This window comes from Bombus vancouverensis, chromosome 8 (genome assembly GCF_051014615.1).
Source record: "Bombus vancouverensis nearcticus chromosome 8, iyBomVanc1_principal, whole genome shotgun sequence".
NCBI lineage: Eukaryota > Metazoa > Arthropoda > Insecta > Hymenoptera > Apidae > Bombus > Bombus vancouverensis.
Window position 1 is genome coordinate 6,253,455 of NC_134918.1, and position 22,408 is coordinate 6,275,862.

Below are 22,408 nucleotides of genomic sequence, written 5' to 3' on the forward strand. Positions count from 1 at the left end.
TTAAAAGGAAAAATCTGCAAAGTTGAAAAAATAAACGAAGATGAGCAATTTTTTGCATTTGATATATTTTTATGTCAACTCTCAGCAATCATTTTTCACTACTATTATCAGCAACGATAACCATTTAGATCTAGTGAAGACTTTCTGGATATTCTAGATTTTTAAAAATATCTACAAAATTTTTGTTAGTCTTCAAAGTCTCTAGAAAATTCCACTGATAGGAGAAGATTTTTAAAATCTTTTTGCGTTAAAACAACATTCACTTTATTGCTTATAAATAGTAAAATAATGAAAAGGATACCTTTACTTTGTATTGCAAACCAACGTTAAAAAATAACATGTCATTTGAATCTATACTTTGTACAAATTCTACAAGTGCTTCACAATTAGTCCCACAAGTTGCACTTGTGTTGTCGATTCATGGAACTGTTTTGTGGGCAATTGAAGACTTCGGAGAACGCGGCCATATTCGACAGGGCTCCTACGACGCGATATTTGGCAGGACTGTGTTCGTCGAATTCTATATGTTCGTCATATCCTGACTTCGTCGTGGAACACCAGTACTGTAAAGTGAAATTGTGTTAATTAGTCGCCAAACATTTATGTGGTATTTCTTGAGAGACAAAATTAAAATTCAACAATAGAGAGACGACAAAACATTGTTTTATGATATTTGGCTAAAACTTTGTTTTTAACCGACTGTTGACACTTAAAATATTCTTATGAAACAGTAAAAATTTTCATACTCGATACTTCAACGAATCTGATTCCTGATTCTATTCTCTAACTCTCATCTCTCTTTTCCATCTTCCCACTCACTATCCTATCTTTCTCTTTTTGTCTCTCTCTCCTTCCTCTATCTCTCTCTCTCTTCATCTCTCTTCTTTTCCCATCTTTTCCTCTCTTCCTCCCTCTCCTTATTCCACCTTTCCCTGTCCTCTTCTTGTTCCTTTTCCCATCTTTCTCTCTCCTCTTCCCTATCCCCCCTCAACTCCTCTACTAGCTTTACTATCACCTCCAACCGTCTCTTTATTTTCTCCGTCCTCTCGGCCCATGCTTCTTTGCCTCTCTCTATCTCTACTGCATCCTTCTCTGTCACGCTGTACCTTTCCAACGTGTTTCTGCGTTCCTCCTCCTCTCCCGTCTTGTCAGTTATCCTCGGCCTGCTTCTTGTCGCCATCTGTCTTCTTCCTATCCAATTACCTTTTATACTTTCGTCCACCTAACCTCTTCTTTCCTAACTTTCTGTTCCACACTTTCTCCTGTCTTCTTTGTCACTTTTTTATGCTTTTTATACCCTCTCTTCGTGCTTTCACCCTTTTCTTTCCTTTCTTCTTTCCCCTTTATCTTCCTTTTCCTTTTTTCCCCTCCAATTTTCACTTTTTCACCGGAATCCAAACCGGAAGTCCGAATCTGACTCAATTACTGTAGTAAATTTTCCATATTGGAAATTAGGTAATTTTTTATTCCAACAGACCAAAGCCTGTTTCTTTCGCCAACAATTTCCAATATGTATATTTTTAATAATTAAAAATCCTACAGGTATCAATATTCGACGAATTTAATGGACGTATTATGTATAATATATACAGTAACTCACATTTGCCAAAGATAAGAAGAAAAGTTTGTCGTTGGAAATATTTTCAAAACCTGGTAATTTGCTCTGAATTTTCTCCTTCTCTACTTTCTTATACGCCGAGTACGCAATTCGCACACCAATTGAATCCGCTATGTCTTCATTGTTGGTGTTAGTTCCATTTAACTAAATCCAATTATACTTTATTAGTATATAGTTTCTTTTACTCAAACGAGAATAAAAAGCAATCAGAATATTGCATGTATTTTACAGACTGTCGTAGGAACAATAAAAATCTTCAAAGTAATTGCGTAATTTGCGTAGTTACGCAGTGTACGAGGTAAGTAATTTTCCACCAAACAATTCAGATTATTTTAGTTGATCAAAAGCTTTCAAAACTATGTGTTGACGAAAGAATTTACCTTAATGTCCTCCTTAGTATCATTTGAGATATGCAGGATATAGTTAGAATATTGATCGACAAAGCACTTCGCTCTTTTGTCGTATTCTTTTGACGCGTTATGAGATTTCCATGGAATTTTCTTGCCGTCTTTATCAAACTCTATTCCTAATTAAAATAATATGTAGTAGATATAGTTGTGAATATAATAATGCAATTAATTTAGATAATTTTAGATAACTTTAATTTCTACCTGTTCTATCGAAACTATGGCCTAATTCATGTCCAAATATAAATCCGCGACCATAATTGACAGCGCTGATAATTCATACATTTATTAATAAATTAATTTAAACAGAATTTAACTTAGTTATATAAATCGATATATAATTAATATGATTTAAATGTAATTAAATTTAAATACATTACCGCGATAAATTTAAATTACAAATAATGTGGAGCTTACTCTGGTAAATGTGGAGCGAAATAAGGATCTTGCAGTTGAGTCGCTAATAGAACTAAAAAATGAATATTCAACAAGAAAATTCTAATTTCTCTTCGGTAAAGCTTAGTTCGTTAGTAAAAGGATATGAAAAATAGATATTTTATTTTTATAACACTCACAAATTGTATTGGTTTCTGGATTATAATATGCATTATATGACGTAGGATAATCCACCCAACTGAAAAATGATACAATCAAGAGTAAATACAAAATTATAAGCATTTTCCAAATAATTAAAACTCTATGGAAAAAACTTACTGGCTTTTCTTAACAACCTGCCTTAGTATTCCCACATTTTGTGATTTCTTTTTTAATACGTTTAAGATATTTTGAAAGTAATCCGAACCAATGGAAAGCTGAGAACAATTTATAGAATAATTACATGTGTGTTATGTGTGCGCAAATAGTTTGCGTTTTCCTACAACTTTAAATATTTTCAAAGAGATACCCCATCGTAATATCGAGTAACTGCATCATCGTTCTTGTACCACTCTGGATATCCAATTTCTATCCCATAATCATCTGTCTTTTGCAACATGTCCAATTTTATAGAACTTGGGAGCCAATGTGTTTGTTCTAGGTGGTTTCTTAATTCTTCCTTCATGTTTTTAACCACTTTCGTTACCTTCGAAAAATATAGTAAAATAACAATAATTTCTAGGTCTGTGGTATTTGTTATTTTTGTGTTACTCAGAGATGTAAATCAGATTTTACATCATGAATAACGTCGTCTGGCATATATCTTTTAACGAACATGTAGGAAATTGCGGTCTTCATTTCCAAATCGTTCAAACAAGTTTTCCATCTGAAAATTGACGAAATACAATATCTTTCAATCGCTAGAATCTATTCAAGTTTTTACATAAACATTTCATATATTTGCACAGCAGAATTATTAGAATATCGATTAATAAAAAGTTTGGGGCTGCTACTTTGTAAGGAAGATTAAAAAACAAAATTAGGAACTGAAAAAGATGATTAATATCATTAAATGAAGTTTTTATCTTTAATATATAATTATTTTATTTTCATTGAAGTTCCTGTTCAAATAATATTTCTCAAATAATAATTTATTTACGAAATGATACAAAATAAATAATTTGGAAACGATACAAGATAAGTGAAAAATCCAATTATTATCAATTCGGATAATTATACCATCGTTAAATTCAAATTATCAGAATTCTAAAAAGTTCGAAAACGCTTCAATATTCGTTTATCCACATGATATAACATCATAGAAAAGTAAAACGACTAAAGAATATACCGAGGGGTAGTGTCGGTAAAGTTGTCTGACGTGGCAAGCCTTATGTTCCTCATCTCTTGCGTGGTATATAACATGAATTTTTTCACCATATTCCATTGAACGTAGTTTACTATAAACAAAGGAAATGATAAACGTAAAAAGTGACATTTCGAGAGATCACGTGTCCAAAGGAAATCTTAAGTTATCAAGTAATTACAGTGTGATTATAAAAACGAACATTTTAAATTACCACGTATTCGTATAAAGTTTCTGTAGTTACCTATCGTACGTTGAGATGTGTTTCCAAGTAAGGTGGCCAGTTGGTGCAGGAATTTGGGATTGTACACCAAAATGGGTTCAGATGAGTTTACGTGAATGTTCGCTTCATTGCATATATGTTGTATTATTTCCAAAAAGTCTATCTGCAAATATTTTATACCAGATTGTTATCCGATATCATTTATTGCGGATTTGAATTGCGATTATCAATTATCAATGTTTGTAGCTGAATACAATTACAACTGAAGAATGGTTATTGATATGCGGGAAACGAGTAGTATAGTTGAAATTAACCCTTAACGCTCCGACTTTTAATTGTGAATATCAACCGGTAACTCTAACTTATTCTCATCATACTTCGACTTGCAAGTTTTTAAGTATCAGATTTTAAAGAGTAAAGCGCCGCACATCGGTGGTGCTTGAGAGGCACACTTGGAATAGAGCGCCGCGCATCGGTGATGCTTGGAAGGTACACTTGGAGTAAAGCGCCGCACATCGGTGGTGTTTGAGAGGTACACTTGGAGCGTTAAGGGTTAAAACAAAATAATAGTTACGTTATGTAAAGAAGTATGTCAGTGCAACATTGATGATTTAGAAAATGACACTTGACTTTAACACTAAATAGAGCAGAAAGGATTAGGAGGTGACGGCTTTAGAAACCTATTGTTTTTACTTACATAGGATAATAACTTATATAAAAATTACTTAATACAAAAGACTTAAAAAGAATTTCGTATTATTGTTGAAATGTTTTCGGAAATTCTCATTTTGTAATTCGAAAACCTGTTTAATTTCAATTACTTTTCGTTATAAATTTAACTTAAATGATATCACAAAAAAAAAAATAACAATTTTACCTTCGTCGAAGATGCAGTAATATTAAAATTATTATAATACTTTTGCAATTCTTCGATCGTCATTCTTTTGTCATTCTTGAAATACTCGCTGTCTAGCTGTTTAACTGTAATCTATAAAAACAGAATAGGTATATTCTTTGTTATTATTATTATTATACCTTATTCTTCTTGTACTTATTTCAAACTATAAAATTATTTATATAGCTCCTCCAAGTGAAAAAGATAATTACTTCTGTAAGTAGAAGTTCAAAGTGAACCATTTCTGTTACATCGGAAGTTAATTGATTTTCATCTAGAGTGTAACCACTTTGTCTTGCAGAAGTGTTAGCTATGTATGTTATATCAGCCATGTATGCTTCGATAGGATCCCTTCTTTTGGAGGGAGGATTATCGATAACTGGATCTATCTGCAATACAAAGTTTCTTGGTAAATAGTAATTCCAAGTATTCTTATGAATTTTGATTTGGAAAGTTTTATAAATAATTTTCGTTTATAATAGTTCTTTAATTATGCAGATTTCTTCAGACATTAATTAAATCTTATCTAAAAAAGAAAAAGATATTTAATATTTAAAAGAAAACTTTAATATACGATTGAAACGCAAAATATCACATATCAACGAGTCTTTCGTATTTTCTTCAAGCTTAAGAGACTTTCTACAACTGGAAAAATTCTATTGCTTCGAAAATGATCTAAAGAATGTGCTATAAAATACAAGTAATTATATTCATATCTTGCCCTCAATATGTAGCGTTTTCTATTATTCGGATCAATGCCATATCCAACAGAATAGAAAGCTTCGCATTCCATTGATGATATATATTCCTTATCAATTTTTTGCCATGGCATTTCATCCCATTCGTTTATTGGCATCGCCATTGGCCATCCTCCAGTACGATTCAGGATTCCTTGAATTGGCTCAAAGCCTCTTTTCTCAATTGCATCTACCAGGATATTTTCAGAAAAACTTTCCTTATATTTTGAAGGCGGAAGCTACTATTTTCACTTATTTACTTTTACTTTGCTATTATATACAATACGATACCATAATGTTCATAATTATTCGAATTTGTAGTTCAATGAATTAGTTATTCCTTGTGTTAAAGCAATTATATTTCCCGGAGGGAATGCTCAAAAATCCTTCAGAATTCTGCTATCGTAAAAAATCCAAGCATTAGAAAAACGATTATTTATTCGAAGTTTATTTATTGATTGTTAATTAGAATTTTTTTACGCATCTTTGTTTCTTTGCAATTTTTATACCTTGAAGATATTCGAATTTTCCGAATATTTTAACTATTTCGTCGAATTTATTTATGACGAAGCAAATTTTGAAATCAACAAGGATACTATTTGTATAAATACGTTATGAATTCTTTCGAATAATTATGCACATGCTAAGGAAAATTTTCAAACGAACAGCACTGCAATTTTCCTACCTACGTTCATGCAGGAACGATAAAATTCTTTAACCATTCTAACAGGCGGGATATCGGTAGAACTGATGTGTTCCTCAAGGAGTTCTTCAAAGAGAAAATTTAAAAATATATGAATATGCGCATTATGAAACAAAGCAGTAGATTGAAACAATAGCGAAGCAATCATATTTTCTCCATCTGCTTTTTCTAACATTAAAATAAGTCGAGAAAATATTTTCTTGCCTTTGATTCGTTTTTTGGATTTGTCGAAGACAATGTTATTGTCAGACCACGTGTCCCTGCCCTCTGGTACAGGATTGTTCTTGCCCCATGAACCGCAAGCGTACTGGTAGAAGTTTTCGCAAGGATTCACGGTAGTATCTATGTTTTGCTGAATTCGCTTCGCTGTGTAATAAAAACGTAGGAAAAATAGAAACACGAACCGGAATATCGTTATCTTAAGTAGCAATCAATAAGCAAAATATAAATAAAATTTCACTATTCTCCATTTTTATTCGTGTTCGAGTTTTTATTAATTACTTAATGACATTTGATTCCCAAACGTTGCAACTGTAAATTTATCACAGAATTTTATGAAACCAATAAGACGATTTTAATTAGGAGAACTTTCATTAAATTGAAAACAAAGAAAAAATGTATTTTAAATATTAGTTTTATGGAAATGCAATAATTTAAAAGAAGAAATCGAACGAATCAACCAAAGGAATTACTCGGTCAAATTAAAGAAACAGTCAAGAAAGAAATGACCGTCAAAACACATTAACTTCCTTCAGCTATACGCCAACATACAGATGTCGTAAATAACAGAGAATTACAAGAAACCTTTGGAAAACGTGATATAAGATGATTTTTCACTCTTATAACGCCTTGCGCGTTCCTCGAGAGTATCTGCAGATTTAAAGATTTCTCGTTTTCTCTTTTCCTTGCGTTATCGTTCGATAACGTATCGACAGTAGAGAACACAGCTTGTTCACTTACATAATGTAACTCATTTACAAGAAAATTACTATTTATATAAATGTTATGTCTCGAAAGCACGAACGTACCGATCTCGTGGCAGTGCGCGGTCTCACAAATTTGTGGCTTTTGACTTTCATCCGGATCTGCTTTCGTGTCATTCATCGTATTCGCCGTTCTTCGGGTCCGAATGAACGACGACGAAGGAAGCAGTGGTATCGCAGTAACGACTGCCAAGTGACATCTGCAACAGATTAACAAGATAAACAATTTATAAACAATTCAGTATTAAATGATTGAAAAAGGATGCCGTGACAGAGTCTAGAAAAATATGTTTTGATGCGATTGATGATTACTGTCTGTTGCATGATCCGCTGATATTACTTTGCGATGCACTCCTATAATATTACAGTTCATTGTAGTAAAATATATAAATTATAGTATCAACAATTACAATTATCATAATTATAATATTATAGCTTCAAATTAGGTAGTTCCGACTGATGTTTCATTTCGATGAAACATAGTGATGGTACCTACGACTGATATTTGCTTTTTAAATGCAGACATTTCCGAACTATATTTCTATCGTTTGACCGACAAATAAACGAAGATGATTTATTTAGCTCGTACATAGCCACATAATTTTTTTTTTGTAATTGTTGTTTAAAACGCGATTTGATTTGTAATTTCGTTAGGATGATAAATGAATTGTTCGTTTATTGCGCGCTTGCTTACTTACATTAGCCACAGGAGCTGCATGGTTTTCAAGAGAGTGGAATACTAGACTGATGTATCCGTCGTGGTAACAAGCTGTCCAAAACTCGCTAAAGCAGCTGCCTTTCTCCCGCGGAAGCACCTCGTGCACTCCTTTTGAATTCGCAGACACCAATCACTATGCTAATTTATGAATTACGTTTCAGGAAATAAGCTATCGTTAGATATGTGAGAAATAACTTATTTCATGATTGTCACGGATTGATATTCGGATAATAAATAGGAATGATTCAACCGAATCAAATAGTTGTACATAAAATTTTAATTTATTGGATTATTATCGTCTCGTGCGATGAATCGTTCTGTTTCATATATGTTTAAGTACCTATTAATTATGACAGAGGGCTCCTTTATCATTTGTCACAATTTAGGATTTTTTTCTAAGATGAATCCTTATAACTCTAGAGTCACCTTTTTTAAAACAGGGATTCTTTCCATTTCGTTTCAAAAATAGAGTAACTAGCTCATATAGTGCAAAGGCATAATTGAGTTAAAAATTGTTTGCATTTATTGGATTTCCACATTATTGTAAAATTCGCATAATTAACGGTATGTAAAGATATTAAATGGAAAATTAGAAATCCTGAACTAAATATATTTTATTAAAAGTAAGCTTAATATTCTAGAATTATAACGTAATTAGAAGATATGTATATATTTCATGACACGAGTAAGCGTTAAAGTATTTGTTTATAATTGCAGTTACAAAAATTGATTGTACTTTTTTATGATTTGTTACTGGTCATACGTTATTCAGTAACAATTCAAAATAAAAGGTTACATTTAAGATGAGGGAATGTATGCTGGATCGGCTAAAAACTTTTTGCCAACCTATTCTACTTTCAAGTTTTAGTAGAATAAGGATATACTGCGGAAGCTGGCCTTTTCTTTCTATTTTACATAGAATAGAAAAACTTACATGTTTACGTTGTTGAAACAGACTGTCCCTGACATTATATCAATGACTTGTTTCTTATTCGCGATTTGCATATAATACAGAAGAAATGATATGTGCACTAGATTTTTCTCTGCTCAAATTTCAATTAATTGCCATATTATTTACATATTATTATCATATTTGATACACCAATGTATGTGCTACATTATTTTCAAGCATATAATTTGGAAAATGGGCAATTTTAAAAACGATTATTAGTATGAAATATTGATTAAAATATCTACTTATATACACGTGATCAATATCTTTTTATAATACGTAATTGAAATATTTTTAACTTTTAAAGACACGTAAGTGCCAAAGGCACGAAGTGGAATTGAGCTATAGGATCATATATTTTATTTACAATAATTTCTCATCAACAATGCTGGCATTGTTGGCGGTAGTTAAATATGTAGGATGCACTACGCATGTAAAATCATATGCTCATATTGTTATATCTTTTTCCATATCAAAGTATGAGAAATTATAAGAAAATATCATTGAAGAATAGTGTCAATCATCAATCTTCTCATAATTTTTATTACTTTATTATCTGACTATTATTAATCTAAATTGGTGTTGAGATATATAATAATTGCATATAAAAAGTAGTCAAACGAAAGTTAAATACTATATAAAAGATGCAAAGTAAATTACGAAAAATATTAAACAATTAATTAATTATTATCTTTATTACAAGCCTCTTATCGTCATTTGTTATACTCAAAATTATCATCGAAAGGAAACACGCATTTTATCGACCGTGGAAGCGTGCGCGAAACCGTGTCGGTATTGTGCCGACAAATTGGGGCATCGATTTCACGTGGCTCGCGGCACGTAGTTGGCACATGTGTCGCGCCAGCTGATTGGCGCTTAGTCCTTGACGAAGTGTCAAGTTTGGCGAGCAGGTGGTGCTCGCGTGCCACCGCATTCGTAATGGCGTGCGACGGCTAGGAAAAGGGCAACAACGCGCACGAGTGTTCGAGTTTTCGTCTGTTGTAAAAACGGGAAGTGCGTTGGTGCGTGCGTGACGTGACAGTATCGTGAAAATGACAACGGCGTCGAGCATCCTGCCGTCGTATCAGCGGTTCGTGAATGGTGTGCCGGTGCCCTTGTTCTCGAGACGGTCGTTCCGCCCGCGTGAAAAGTATGTGATCTTGTTGGTGTTTTTGACGTTCGGTGTCGTGTGTTTCGGTACGTTCTTCTTTCTGCCGGATTTCCGTGCGGGCACCGGCGGCGTCGCAGTGAACAGTGTTTACCGTGTGTACCAACACATGCAAAAAGCGGGACCGGAGCTGCTAATACCGGCGCCACCTCGTCTGCAAGGGGGCCTTAAGGGGTCTATGGGTCATCCGAATGCTGTGCCACCTGGACACGAGGGCATCGATCATCAGGATGTACATCTTCTCGAGGACAAGCAAAAGCTGCAGGTCCGCGCGTGTGTCCATGCCTCGACGTTTCTTTCGCTTCTTTCGATTCTCGATTCCATTCGACTTTCGATTACCTAGCCTATTTGAAACCTAGCCGCGCTCTCTGTCTCTCGTCTGTCATCGTGTTCGCCTTGGTTATAATCGAGTGATACCTTCCTTGACATTAACTCGACGACTTTTATTGCTACGCTGTTCTTGTTTCTTAATTTTATTCCATGTGCTCCGTTCTTTCAGCTGTTACACGCTTTCCCGATTCGTTTGTTTACATGCTGCTATGACGTATCGCGGGTACACGTGAGCACGCGTAACAGAGCAAAAGTTCGCACGGTGCATGATTTCCGATATTTTCCATCGATTCACGGCTTCGTCTTTCTCCGTTATTTATTCGACCTGGTTCCCGTAATAACGGTAACTGTTAACGTGTTTTCGATCTCGAGGTATATACTCATTAACCATCATGATGCTAGGCATCGTCCATTTTACTCGATGATCGATACGTCGAGAATCGCAATTATTATGGAGTTTGGAGTTCCGTTTCGTTAAAGTTCCGCGTGTCGCGTTTGTGATTTCTTTTTTTGGTTCCTTTTGCGCTGTAATCTGTATCGTAACATGTGAAACGCGTGAAACGTCTTGCGTGGCCGGATATTTATGTACAGTGGAATATTGAAGTCCGAATCGATGGACTCGATCGTATTCTATCGCCCGGGATTTCTTAATCCTGCAGCGGTCTTTGAATTTTTATATCTCAGCCTTGTTCTTTGCATTACCAAACAAACAAGATTTGTAATGTTATAAAAAGACGTTTAACATAAAATCAAATCGAGAAGTCATGAATGTTAATAAGATTTTTTCATACTATGTTCAAACTGAAGATATTTTCTGATGTTAGAAAAGTAATAAATTTATTCAAAATGGCCGCAAGAACGAAACAGGGCTAAGCCGAGAAACGTATGTCGCTGTTTTATGTACACTATGGTTCATAAATCATGGAACGCTTATTACGAGGTAGGCATTGTAGGCATGTTACAATTGCAAAATACAGTTGATATCTATTATCTAAAATTAAATAGAATATTACAAGGGAAATTAAATTATATTATTACAGTATAGTTTGAGTGTATGTGTGCATCGTGTGTACTAAACGGCGAGCAAATTACGCGCATTGTGAAACACGGCTGTGTGAAACGCATTGGCCGGGATTGAATTATCTAATTTTTCGTCGAGCTGCGGGTCGGTACCGCGGTCGCGAGAACGAGTTTTATCAACGTTAATAGACTCTCGCCCTAAAATTTCTGAGCACAATTTCCGACGCATCGGCGCGACCCTCGTTGAGACACTTCGCTTCTATCGCCGCGTACATATGTAACATGACGCGTAACAAAATGGTAATGTTTGTGTCGTTTATTTTTAATCCTGTTACGATCCTCCATTTCTTTGTTTCTTAATCTCATCTTCGTTTTTATTGATTAAAGGGTCTGTATCGAGTTAACAAAGCGTAAAGTTAAAACGAGATATCACGTTTATGGATAACGATTCTTTCTTATTTTCCTCAAGCTTAAGAAATTTTCTAACAGAAGCGAAAAAGAGAAAAAAGAAGGGAATACGGTTAACCTCATTTAAAACATACATGAAGATATAAGCTGTTTATTGATTATCGTACTTAAGGGCCGAATGTTGCTTCTAGTTTATTACTTTAAAACATCGCGATATACGTGTATAAAGTAACTTTAAAGTATGATGACATTAAAGCGATAGAGTAGCGTGTAAGTCAATTAATTTTAAATGTAGGAGGATAAATTGTTTTCTATTAAGAGAGTGATAATTGAATTATAATTATTAGTCTTGATATAAGAAACTACAGAATATCTATTTATTTATATCGAATGACGTAAAATGACTTCTATTTCACATTTCTTTCGCAACTCGTTTAAGATAGGAGAAACAGGTCTCTTATTAATATTAAACTGATATTAAAGTTATAGTTATTGATTTTAATATGTAGCGAAATAAAATTACAGATCATAGAAAATTAGAGAGAAGTTGAATTATATGATATACAGGATAATACAGGAACAAAGTAACATTGTCGATTCAATTGATTGAAATTATAGAAAATCGAAAGTAGAGTAACGATACAAACAACAAAAATATTCTTCAATTTACTTCTTTTCTCTTTTTTCTGCCTTCAACTAATATTTAACACGGTGCATTTTTTAAGAAAAATTGTAACATAAATAGACATGATACATTTTTTAAGCAAAATTATAGTTTAAATAGATACGATATATTATTTCAGCATAGTTGTAGCTTAAACACGGTATAATAACTTGATATTGATATAAACTATGCTTACAACAAACTTTTGTCACAGTTTACGATACCCATGTGTACCTTTAACATTTCAAGAGCGTCCCACGGTGTTTATTTACTCGTTGGGAGCGTTACAAATCTACATGGCATATGTAGAATGTTGAAGAACGCGGTGAAAGCGATATTAAAAAAAGAAAAAACATCAAAATCGGTGCGAGAGAAACCGAAAGACATATCTCGTTTTATCGGCTAATTAAAGTTGACGAGCGTTACATTGCAGCTTGATTTACGAGCCGATCGCGAATCGGTGCCCGTTTTTGCATTTGCCTGAAACGCCAACGCCCCTTGTTACCGTGAAATAATAGAATTTATCGGGGATTCGCGTTCAATCGCGTCGCGGACATACGTTCGACGAATGTTTAACGTTGCGAAACGCGTTGCTCCGTGTAAACTTTGTTTGCACCGTTCTCGATAACCGTTGCCAGATTTTCATTGTAAATTTTCCCTCGCGAACGAAATTTTACAGACGTGACCGTTCGTGAACGTCAAGTTTTCAAACGTAATAATTTTTTGTGAAAATTTATTCTATAAAATATATCTTTATCGTTTTCAGGTTATTATATTGCTAGAATTATTATAAAATTATGGCCGTATTATTGCTCGTGTGTTATTACCTTTTACTACAACTAGATCGTGGACTTTTATGCATTTATGGGAAATTTATGTGAGAAAAAATACACATAAATACATGCAATACGCGAAAATATATAAATGTCTAGAATAGTGGATTTGTTAGAATTTCTAGTAGCTGAGAAAAATTGATTCAGATGTTATTTCCTTAATTGCATCGATAAGAGTATGAATTTTGCATAAATATCCATCTATTTATAAAATGTGCAATTGCGTAGAGAAGTAAAATAAAAAGCCAAAGTTCAGTATCTTAAGGATAAATAACATCTGCTAAACAGGAAGGAGGAAAAATGTTCTTATAGAAATGAAGTAAGAAATTAGTATTTTTAGAGCTATAACACAATTCAGTATATAATAAATATCAATGTATGTTTAATTTTTATATGATGAACCATAAATTAAAAATAATAATTTCTTATGCGATATATGATATTATTAATATGGTTAAATTTTTTTCTTAAAATTTCTCTTAGTCGTTGAAAATTTCATGTTATGTTAAATAGTTATACAGGATGTAATATCAACACGAGCCGCAGGATATTTGACCAACGGTCGTTCATGAGTTGGACTTATTGAAATTGAAGCGCGATTCTGATGATAATTTCATCGTAGAACTAGAGTAATTCGACTGTAATTCAGCAGTCGCTCGCCAGTTTAACAGGTTTAATAGTCACACGTGCTCAGTACATTATATTCAAATTCAACCTCTTGCCTTATAGCGTTCTTTAACATTGGACCGATGATCGAGCAATAGGTAGCGTTAAAATTGATTCGTCAGAAATGTATGTGTTTATTCTGGAAAGTTTGTTTGTCGCTTTCAATTCGATCGATCTGATGATTGCAAAAATACGGGATTTTAAACTGAACACCTGTGTATTATGTTATCGACGTGTACTTTTCAATCAGACAATTCCCTGCTACTGTTACAGATGTAAGGTTCACATCGATTCGCTATCTACATGCGATCTTTCCAATTAATACGCGTCGTTTATGAAGTCTAATTTGCATAATGAAGCTTTGCTGTGTGTTTTTACCTGTGCAATAATTGGCTACGATATAGTAAGGTTACGGTTACGATACAGCGTAGTAACTGAATTCAATGTAGGTCAGTTGGTAAGAACGAAAAGACCTATAACTGGTCTTTAAGATTTGTTTAGTAAAGATGTAATCTGATTAGGTAGTCAGATATAAAATTCAAAACTTTTCTAACATTATATTAGATATTATTATCAAATGACAAACGTTTTATTGCAATGTTAAGTTACCGCTATTAGATGAAGAACGTTCTTTAATTACCACGGATTGTGGAGCATTAAGAAAGTATCCTTTCAATTATTTAGAAAATTAGGGTGTCTATCATTTTTTAAATGTAATATTGAAATAGATATTTTTTATTTTATAAATACGACAATAGAGCTAGGCGGTTGTATTTAATTACAGTGTATATATTGAAAATATATTGAAAATTATAGTGTTCGCCATTTCTTGAAAGTAATTGCTTACATAAAGATGAAGTATGATTAAGATTTGCGAAATTCAATAAAATTAATAAATAGAATCTATATGAATAAAGCCAGGTACAAAATTGGACAAATTCGATGAACTTAAATAATTTGATGAGAAATAGGAAATGTTTTTTTATCGCTTCGGAAAATAACTTTCTTCTAGTTTCATAAAATGAAATTATTTAGGTGTTTTTTGTATTTTCCATATTTGTCAGATAAGTTACACTGTGTTTCAAGGATTTGTTGATTTGCATGCCAACTTTTTACGTAACTTTCCAGCTAACGAACAAGTTTAACGCAGTGAATATACTTGACGTTTCGATAAGTTCATGTAAGAATCTCGTATCTCGAAACATTGTGCAAATTTAATTTAATGGAGGAAAATTATCGCCGTAGTGTAATTTTTCTCTAAATGATGATAGTAGATAAAGAGTGTTTGTTCGCTAGTCGATGAAATCCGTTGTATTGATTCGATATTATCGAGCGAGAAACCGAGGCCTGATAAAATAACTGTTACATAACTATGATATATAACAGAAGAAATTCGGTAAAATAATACTTAAATAAGGAAGTAGTAGAAATTGGCGAGTAAGGTAGAAATGATAAATAGGCTAGATATTTATTGTTATTTAAAATACAGAGTAGAAATATTGACTTCGCCTGACGTAAAGTTACAATGCTTGTATATAACGTAAATTATTTCGCAGATACGCGAGAATTTAAAAGGAACAGTAACTATTAATCAAAGTAATGAGTGTGGTTAAACTATACGTATAATTAATGGAAATATGGAATTACGATAGGGAATTTTACTTAACGTAAGTTACAAGCATGCACGTGTGTTAGTTCTGTTTGTGATATTTTTGTTAATAGACTGTTACGAGTACCTACATAGTGCATAGTAGAGGAAATGTTGTGTTTTTGGCATTTGATAAAAACACACTTTTCTGGATTTGTAAACAGTATGGTATCTTAGATAAGGTAAATCTTCATTCGTAATCGTTTCACGTGCTCGTACGAATAACGTTCCAGGTATAACTATATTTACAGGCAGAATTCATATTTGATATACTAGAATTTTACAGATTTTACGCTACGTAAAAGAATTTCACGGTGTAATATAGAATGTATTCGATGTTATTTTTATGGTGGATAGGATCGTAATCTTTGATAAAGAAAGTGATGGAACGAATGCAAGAGGGTCAAATTAACATCAATTAATCAGAAGATGAGCAATCTATAAATCATTCGAAGTTGTAACAATTCTTTAAAATTACATCTACTTTTCAAACAGAAACTAAGATAATTTTTCATCAGTTTAAACACCACGACAAATTGAATTAAAACCATTTTTCACGTCAAACGGTGCAATACAGTTAGCGTTGGAAGCGTTTAATCGGAACGCAACGAAAACGAAACAAAGTGTTATACATTGCAACGTTTCACCTTGCGTTCTGTTATAACGACGACTAGACGTTCGAGACTGTTGAGAGCAACGTTATCCGAGAGAAGCGAAGCGAAAGAAGCGTGTTCGAGCCGAGATTGCGTTCGGATGGCGGTATTCGAATAAATGCGCGGTCCAAGATCTCTCGAGCTGTCTGGGGAAATTTGATTTTCATTCGTGCGGTCTGGAAAAATTTGATTTTCATTCGAGCGGTTTGGGAAAATTTGATTTTCATTGGAGCGGCGCGTATCACGGCTCTTCGCGTCCTTAAGACGAAAATTTTGTATAAACCACAAGTGAACGTCGCTCGAAACCGGGAAAATGGGTAATCTGACCGAGCGCACGTTGATAAACTGTATTGTAAACGACTGGGAAAATAAATGGAATCGTTTGTTGAATAAATGGGAACGTTTCATGATTCAAAGAGACTGTGTCGCATGTTACTGACCTCTTCTCCAACTCAAGCATCCCGTACTTTGAATAATTGACATCGATGTTCCATTTCGTGAAAATTTTCTAATATTTCTTCCAGTCATGGTATCGTTGTTTCGAAAATTTGCCTTACTTTTTTACTCTTGATCAGATATCCACTCTTTTCTTCTTACGAGTTAATGCTGAATATATTTAATTATTTATGAAAATTGAACGAATTTCTCGGAACTTTGCTTTTTCATCTCTTTACACGCTTGATCAGATACCTATTTCTTTTACGTTTTGAGTTAATGTTCAATATGTTTACACTACGCTTGTGTTTGATACCTTTGGAGTTTAGAGAATCACCGGTTCAAATAGCTTTGTAACTGAACAATTCGTTATTTAAGATATGCATGGTACCTTATTATAATTTTGTCATACAATTATTTCCCTAAATACAAGTACTCCCAAAAAATATAAGGATGAGATTTCTCTGAATATATAAAACGAATATCTTTTTCGGAACAGAATAAATTTCACTGAAAATATTTTTTCGAATATTCGGAAAATAGACATCTGGATACATTATGATAGAACGCTCTCTACATAAAAGAAGATTCACGTTAATAGAGAAACTCAGGCTAATACCAATTTTACAATTTGTTTCATTAGTTTTTGTAGCTTGAAATAAAAGAATGGAATGTCTGCCTGAACAGTATTTTTGATTAATATTCTTTCAAGAACAATCAATTGTACGCGAGATCCATTAAAATAAACATCATTTACTTGCATAAATAAGAAACGCAATCTCAAATTATTCCAAACATTGAACCGAAGTACATCTTTTTCACTCAATTTTCTCCTCTATCGCTCTATTCATCATTCCCTGTTTTGTATTCGTTCCGCCCTGTTGGTCGTTTCAAATTCATAAATTAGAAAATCAGACATTCAGTTTCTTTCTTAAATACGCTCGAAAACAATCGAATCACATATCGAGAAGACAAGCTCCTTCGATCGGTGAATTCTATAAAGAGACAAGCTCAACGAGAGATCATCGGTTTTCTATCGATTTTTGATTTTTGTCCTCGAAATTCACGCATTCGATCAATTAAAAAACCGTCGTTCGAAAAATCTCGAATCGCAATTCGATCTGGCCGGATTTTTAGGCGAAAATCGACGAGGAGTATCAGCAACAGAAGACGCTGGAGAAACCGGAAGTGAATGGTGATTCGCGTGTGCGTGCGAGTAGTTCATCGTCTTTAGTGCTTCACCGGAAGGATGACGTTCTGGAAACCGTGCCGCCTGCGTCTGCGAGTAAACTTCCTTTGACGGTCGGTGGAGAAGACAAAGACCCCATCGCCAGGGAACGAAGGAACAAGGTGAAAGAGGTGAGTATTTTTTTTCATTTAATAACAAGGCATTGGCTCGTTCCATAATAGGCTGCGGACATTTATGCTATACTTTTACAAACATAATTAAAAATGTAATGTAGGCTCAGAAATTTGTGCCACCTGTTAAATATTGTAACGAGTACTATATTTTTAGTGTTTTATATATCTTCACATATTGTGTGTATTTTGTGCATTTCTGCATCTTCAAATTTTCTATAAGTGCATAAAAATGCGCAATTCTTCGATGAATAATCTGTTAAATTTTTCTGGTATATGAGATAATAATATTAATACTTCTGGTATTAAATATATATATGTCAACGCGACCGATTTAAATATATTTCGTATTATTTGTTTTTTTTTTTTAGTAATTTCTTATTATTTAGTTATCTACATATTTCTACAAAATGTGCAGTAATTTCGATATTGATAAAAAGTGAAACCAATCTGAAAATGTGTGTAGAAATTGCAAGATATCTATTGAAAACATATGTACATATAACATGTGTGTAATATGAATAGCCATCTTAAACGTATAATGAGCGCTAAATATGGTTCAACTGATTATTAAGACTTATTAATATAATGTATATCTGACTGTTTAATTATTTTATGATCTTTACAAAATACGTACTTGCACTAAATATCTTGTAGCTCTTAGGTATATTTTCAGATATGTTCTGAATATTATCAATGTAATTATGATAGTTGCGTCTCATAACAGTGCTAATTAAATGTCAAAATGTTCCGTGTAACACACATAATGTACTCATGAAAGATGATTGCAAGTGTTCGAGTATATTTGTCACTGGCGTTGGAAAATCGGTAAATAAAATTAGCACACCGCATCGTGTGCCAGGCGTTAAGCGGTACGCGAATATGTTGGAAAATAGACTTCGACGCGTTTTCAATGCGACATAAATTTTCAAGGAAACAGAAAAACAGAAACGGACAATGTAACTCGTTTCGCGTTGTAATTTGCATGAATTCGTCGGTTGTTTTTGTTTTCGTGGGAAATTGTATGGTGGAATCGAGATTGATCCATCAGCCATGCAATTCGCATAATTCTCCGGTGTACACCGAAACGAGCGTTTAACGGGCCGAAGTTATTTTTTTTTCTGACTGAATTCAGAGTATTGCAAGCGAATTCAATTGTTCTTTTTTATTAGGTCGTCCTGGAAAACGTAGTGCGTTTTCAAAGTCTATTTTTCGAACCGAAGCAAATAATGGAACGTACAAACAATCGGAAGATACATCATGCTATTGAATGTGGAAACATATTGTATTTTGAATGATGTATTAGTTACAGAATTTTAAGTATTTTATCTTAACTGGAAGTTACCAGTGGCTGTTTTAATACGAGTTTCTTTTAATTTTACACGTGTTAACATTTTAGGGATTATTTATCACTATGAGCATTTTTCATTAGTTTCGTAGTATCGTAAAATGTTATCCATAAAACCAAAAGACTAACGTAGTCAACGTGTCCTATTCAAAATTTCATATTTTAATTCTTGATATACAACTTATTTAAACATAGGAGTATGTAATAATATACTATTACTTTCTCTAGAATAGTGTAATAATCATTCTATAAATTGTTATCCGCGATATTAAAAGGATTTTCGTTGCTTTCAATACAGCGATCGTTCGTATATATTTTCAATCGACGAAAAACGAACGTTTCGATTGGTTTGTTTTTGGTCCACGTAACGGGTTTTAAATTGCTGCTCCATCGAACGAATCCTCTTTATAATAAACGACATTTCGTCGATTCAAACCCCGATCCGCTTTAAGCTGTAAATTTTTCACGATGATTTTCGTCTCTGCAAAGCATCAGGTCTGTTCATCGATCGCGTATTCATCGAATTTCCGGTAGGACGCTCATTTTCATGCTTTATGAATGGCTTGCTGCGCTATTATCTATTTATCGCTCTATTAAACGCTTCGTGCCATTCCAGTGTAAATGCTTTGGGTTTCATCGTCGATTTTTAACGTCATTGTATCGCAGAAATATCATGGATCATTGATTTTGCAGATTTGTGCATCGCCACCGGCTCGTTAACCTGTTTTTTTCACGAATATTTTTCTTTCTTTTATTCCCTTTTATTCCCTTTTTCCCCCTCTCTTTTTGATTGTACGAGCTACTCACTTTCTAAAATTGATGACGCGTTTCTAATTCATCCGATTCAATAGGAGGCTCTCATTCGATACCTCAAGCGAGATCGTACTTTGTGCTTTAAAACTATGGGGTGAATCTATTTCCTTTGAAAGTTGACTTTTATGTGTAACGCGAACCATTTGGAAAATTTGTATTTTCTGTGTAAAGCGATATTTGAGATGTTTGTAACGTACGAAGATTTACAGACAATTCGAGGAATTATTTATATATGATTCTATGTTTATTAGATATTAAAGCGAGATGTTTAAGTACATAACTAGGTATATCTTCGTCGATTTTCAATTTAAACTGAAATTGGCGTCCTACGAATCTGATTATATGATTTATATACATATCATATCTTTGAAGATGTTTCAGTAATAAAGTAATGGCAAATTATCATTATTTTATAATTCGTTATGAACACAAACTGTAATTATTTTTTCATTACCATACAAAATCTTTCTTATCTCATTTATCGCTTAAAAATCAATCAGTGATGATTGAAGTGATGAATCATGAAGATAAAGCTAAGAGCTTCGCGATAAAATAATTCCATAAGTAGCTGTAACTTCTTATCTTGCATATTTCTTTTGAGATAGCAATCTTACCGTGTTGTAGTATATATTTGATTTATTCGACTTACTCTAGATATGTAGTTGTAAGCAAGTTAAAGATATATTTTAGTTATTTAATTATATGTACTTTGAATGAGCTCTCTTTGAATGAATTATATGTACTGAACTCTCTTTGGTAATTTCATATTCATCATATCGCCATACAGTCTGGTATAATTTATTAAATTGCCACGCTTTATTAAATTTGGTGCTCTACAATTTTTTCAATTACTAATATTCGTTATTCTTTCCTTTAATTATATTCCCCATATTTCATTTCACTTACATTTTATACGTAATATTATATTTAACCGACTAACTTATGAATTTATGTATACGTATAGAAATACGATGAATTTAAAGCTCATACAGATCATTCTAAGACTTTACTTTCTCTCGAATAATTCGTTATACCGTAGAAAGGGATATTTTTTGTTACTTAGTCGCGCACAGGCTCGTTTCAATGATTTCATGCACACAATGCCGGCGTTTTCTCGCCTGGTAATTAAATTCAATCGGTTCTACACATATTCGCTAATGCAAGGCCGCAGTCGCATCTAGCTTTGTTCCTTTTATCTTTCATTACGGCTGCTTGTTCATCGCTCAATGAACTGTTGTACACGTGGAAATATGCGAACGTTGTCGCATCAATGGATCTGTAATCGTCTTGGAATTCTCTAGCCATACCTATAATTGTTGACAGAATATTTTGCCAGCAGAGAATTCGAACTGAATTCTTCATTTTGCGATGGATTAATTTTTTAATTTTTTAAATACAAATTCGTAACATTTTAAAATGTAAACTTAAATTAAAATAAAGTAAATTAACCTCCCATAATTTGTCGCATATAATATAATATAAGTATTATATCTAATTAAAGACAATTACAGACAAATTTAAATCTAACAAATTAATTACATTGGAATTCATTATCTTGACAAAAAATCACACATTACAAAAATTGTTCTCTTCATTAATTTAGATTATGGGTTCTTTTCAAAGAATATATAAAGTACAATCTTTTAACTGGACAAATAACATTCAAATAAAAAAATTTAAAAATCGGACTTGGATCTTCCTTCTGTGATCCTCAATTATTACTATGTATTTATTAATTATTCTGGAAACTGTTTTATGGTAGGAACTTTGACAGAAAGCTTCTTAGGATTTTGAAGAAAGCAATAAGCTGTATAAAAAGTTCTGTTAATTCGATTTCTTTTTCCTTAATAATATAAGAAAATCGTTTTTCGCGAGTTACTTTCGCTGATTTTCCGAGTGGATTACATTTTTACAGTTACAGCCAGCTTTCCTAAGAAACGTAGAAGTTGCAGTTTCGAGTTCGTGCTCTTGCGGAAGGATTAAAATTTTGAACCGGAGGCCACGGTCTACGGTTTATTTAGTCGAGAAACTTTCAGTGGATTTCTTCTAACGTTTTCTCATTCAGGAAACTTTTACGTGAGCAGCATGC

General features: G+C 33.2%; 2 protein-coding genes across 2 annotated transcripts in view; one reads left to right on the top strand and one right to left on the bottom strand.

Annotated features, from left to right (window-relative positions):
* Positions 1-59: 59 nt before the first annotated feature.
* On the bottom strand, positions 60-8,101 carry LOC117164791 (neprilysin). Its single transcript, XM_033348130.2, has 18 exons — positions 8,003-8,101; positions 7,350-7,504; positions 6,526-6,687; positions 6,304-6,387; positions 5,603-5,808; positions 5,094-5,270; positions 4,864-4,974; positions 4,008-4,149; positions 3,749-3,857; positions 3,196-3,286; positions 2,930-3,106; positions 2,740-2,837; positions 2,601-2,659; positions 2,443-2,494; positions 2,230-2,294; positions 1,999-2,144; positions 1,601-1,762; positions 60-563 (listed from the first exon to the last, which is right to left on the bottom strand). Exons 1-18 carry the CDS (start codon positions 8,020-8,022, stop codon positions 387-389), a joined length of 2,193 nt encoding a protein of 730 aa, XP_033204021.1. The 5' UTR covers positions 8,023-8,101; the 3' UTR covers positions 60-386.
* Positions 8,102-9,894: 1,793 nt separating this feature from the next.
* The window catches only part of LOC143303051 (mannosyl-oligosaccharide alpha-1,2-mannosidase IA-like), a 170,474-nt gene continuing 157,960 nt past the window's right edge, over positions 9,895-22,408 (top strand). Inside the window, exons 1-2 of the mRNA XM_076620827.1 lie at positions 9,895-10,407; positions 17,937-18,158. Of these exons, the coding sequence (XP_076476942.1) occupies positions 10,027-10,407; positions 17,937-18,158 (603 nt within the window). The 5' untranslated portion in view covers positions 9,895-10,026. The remainder of the gene's footprint in view (positions 10,408-17,936; positions 18,159-22,408) is intronic.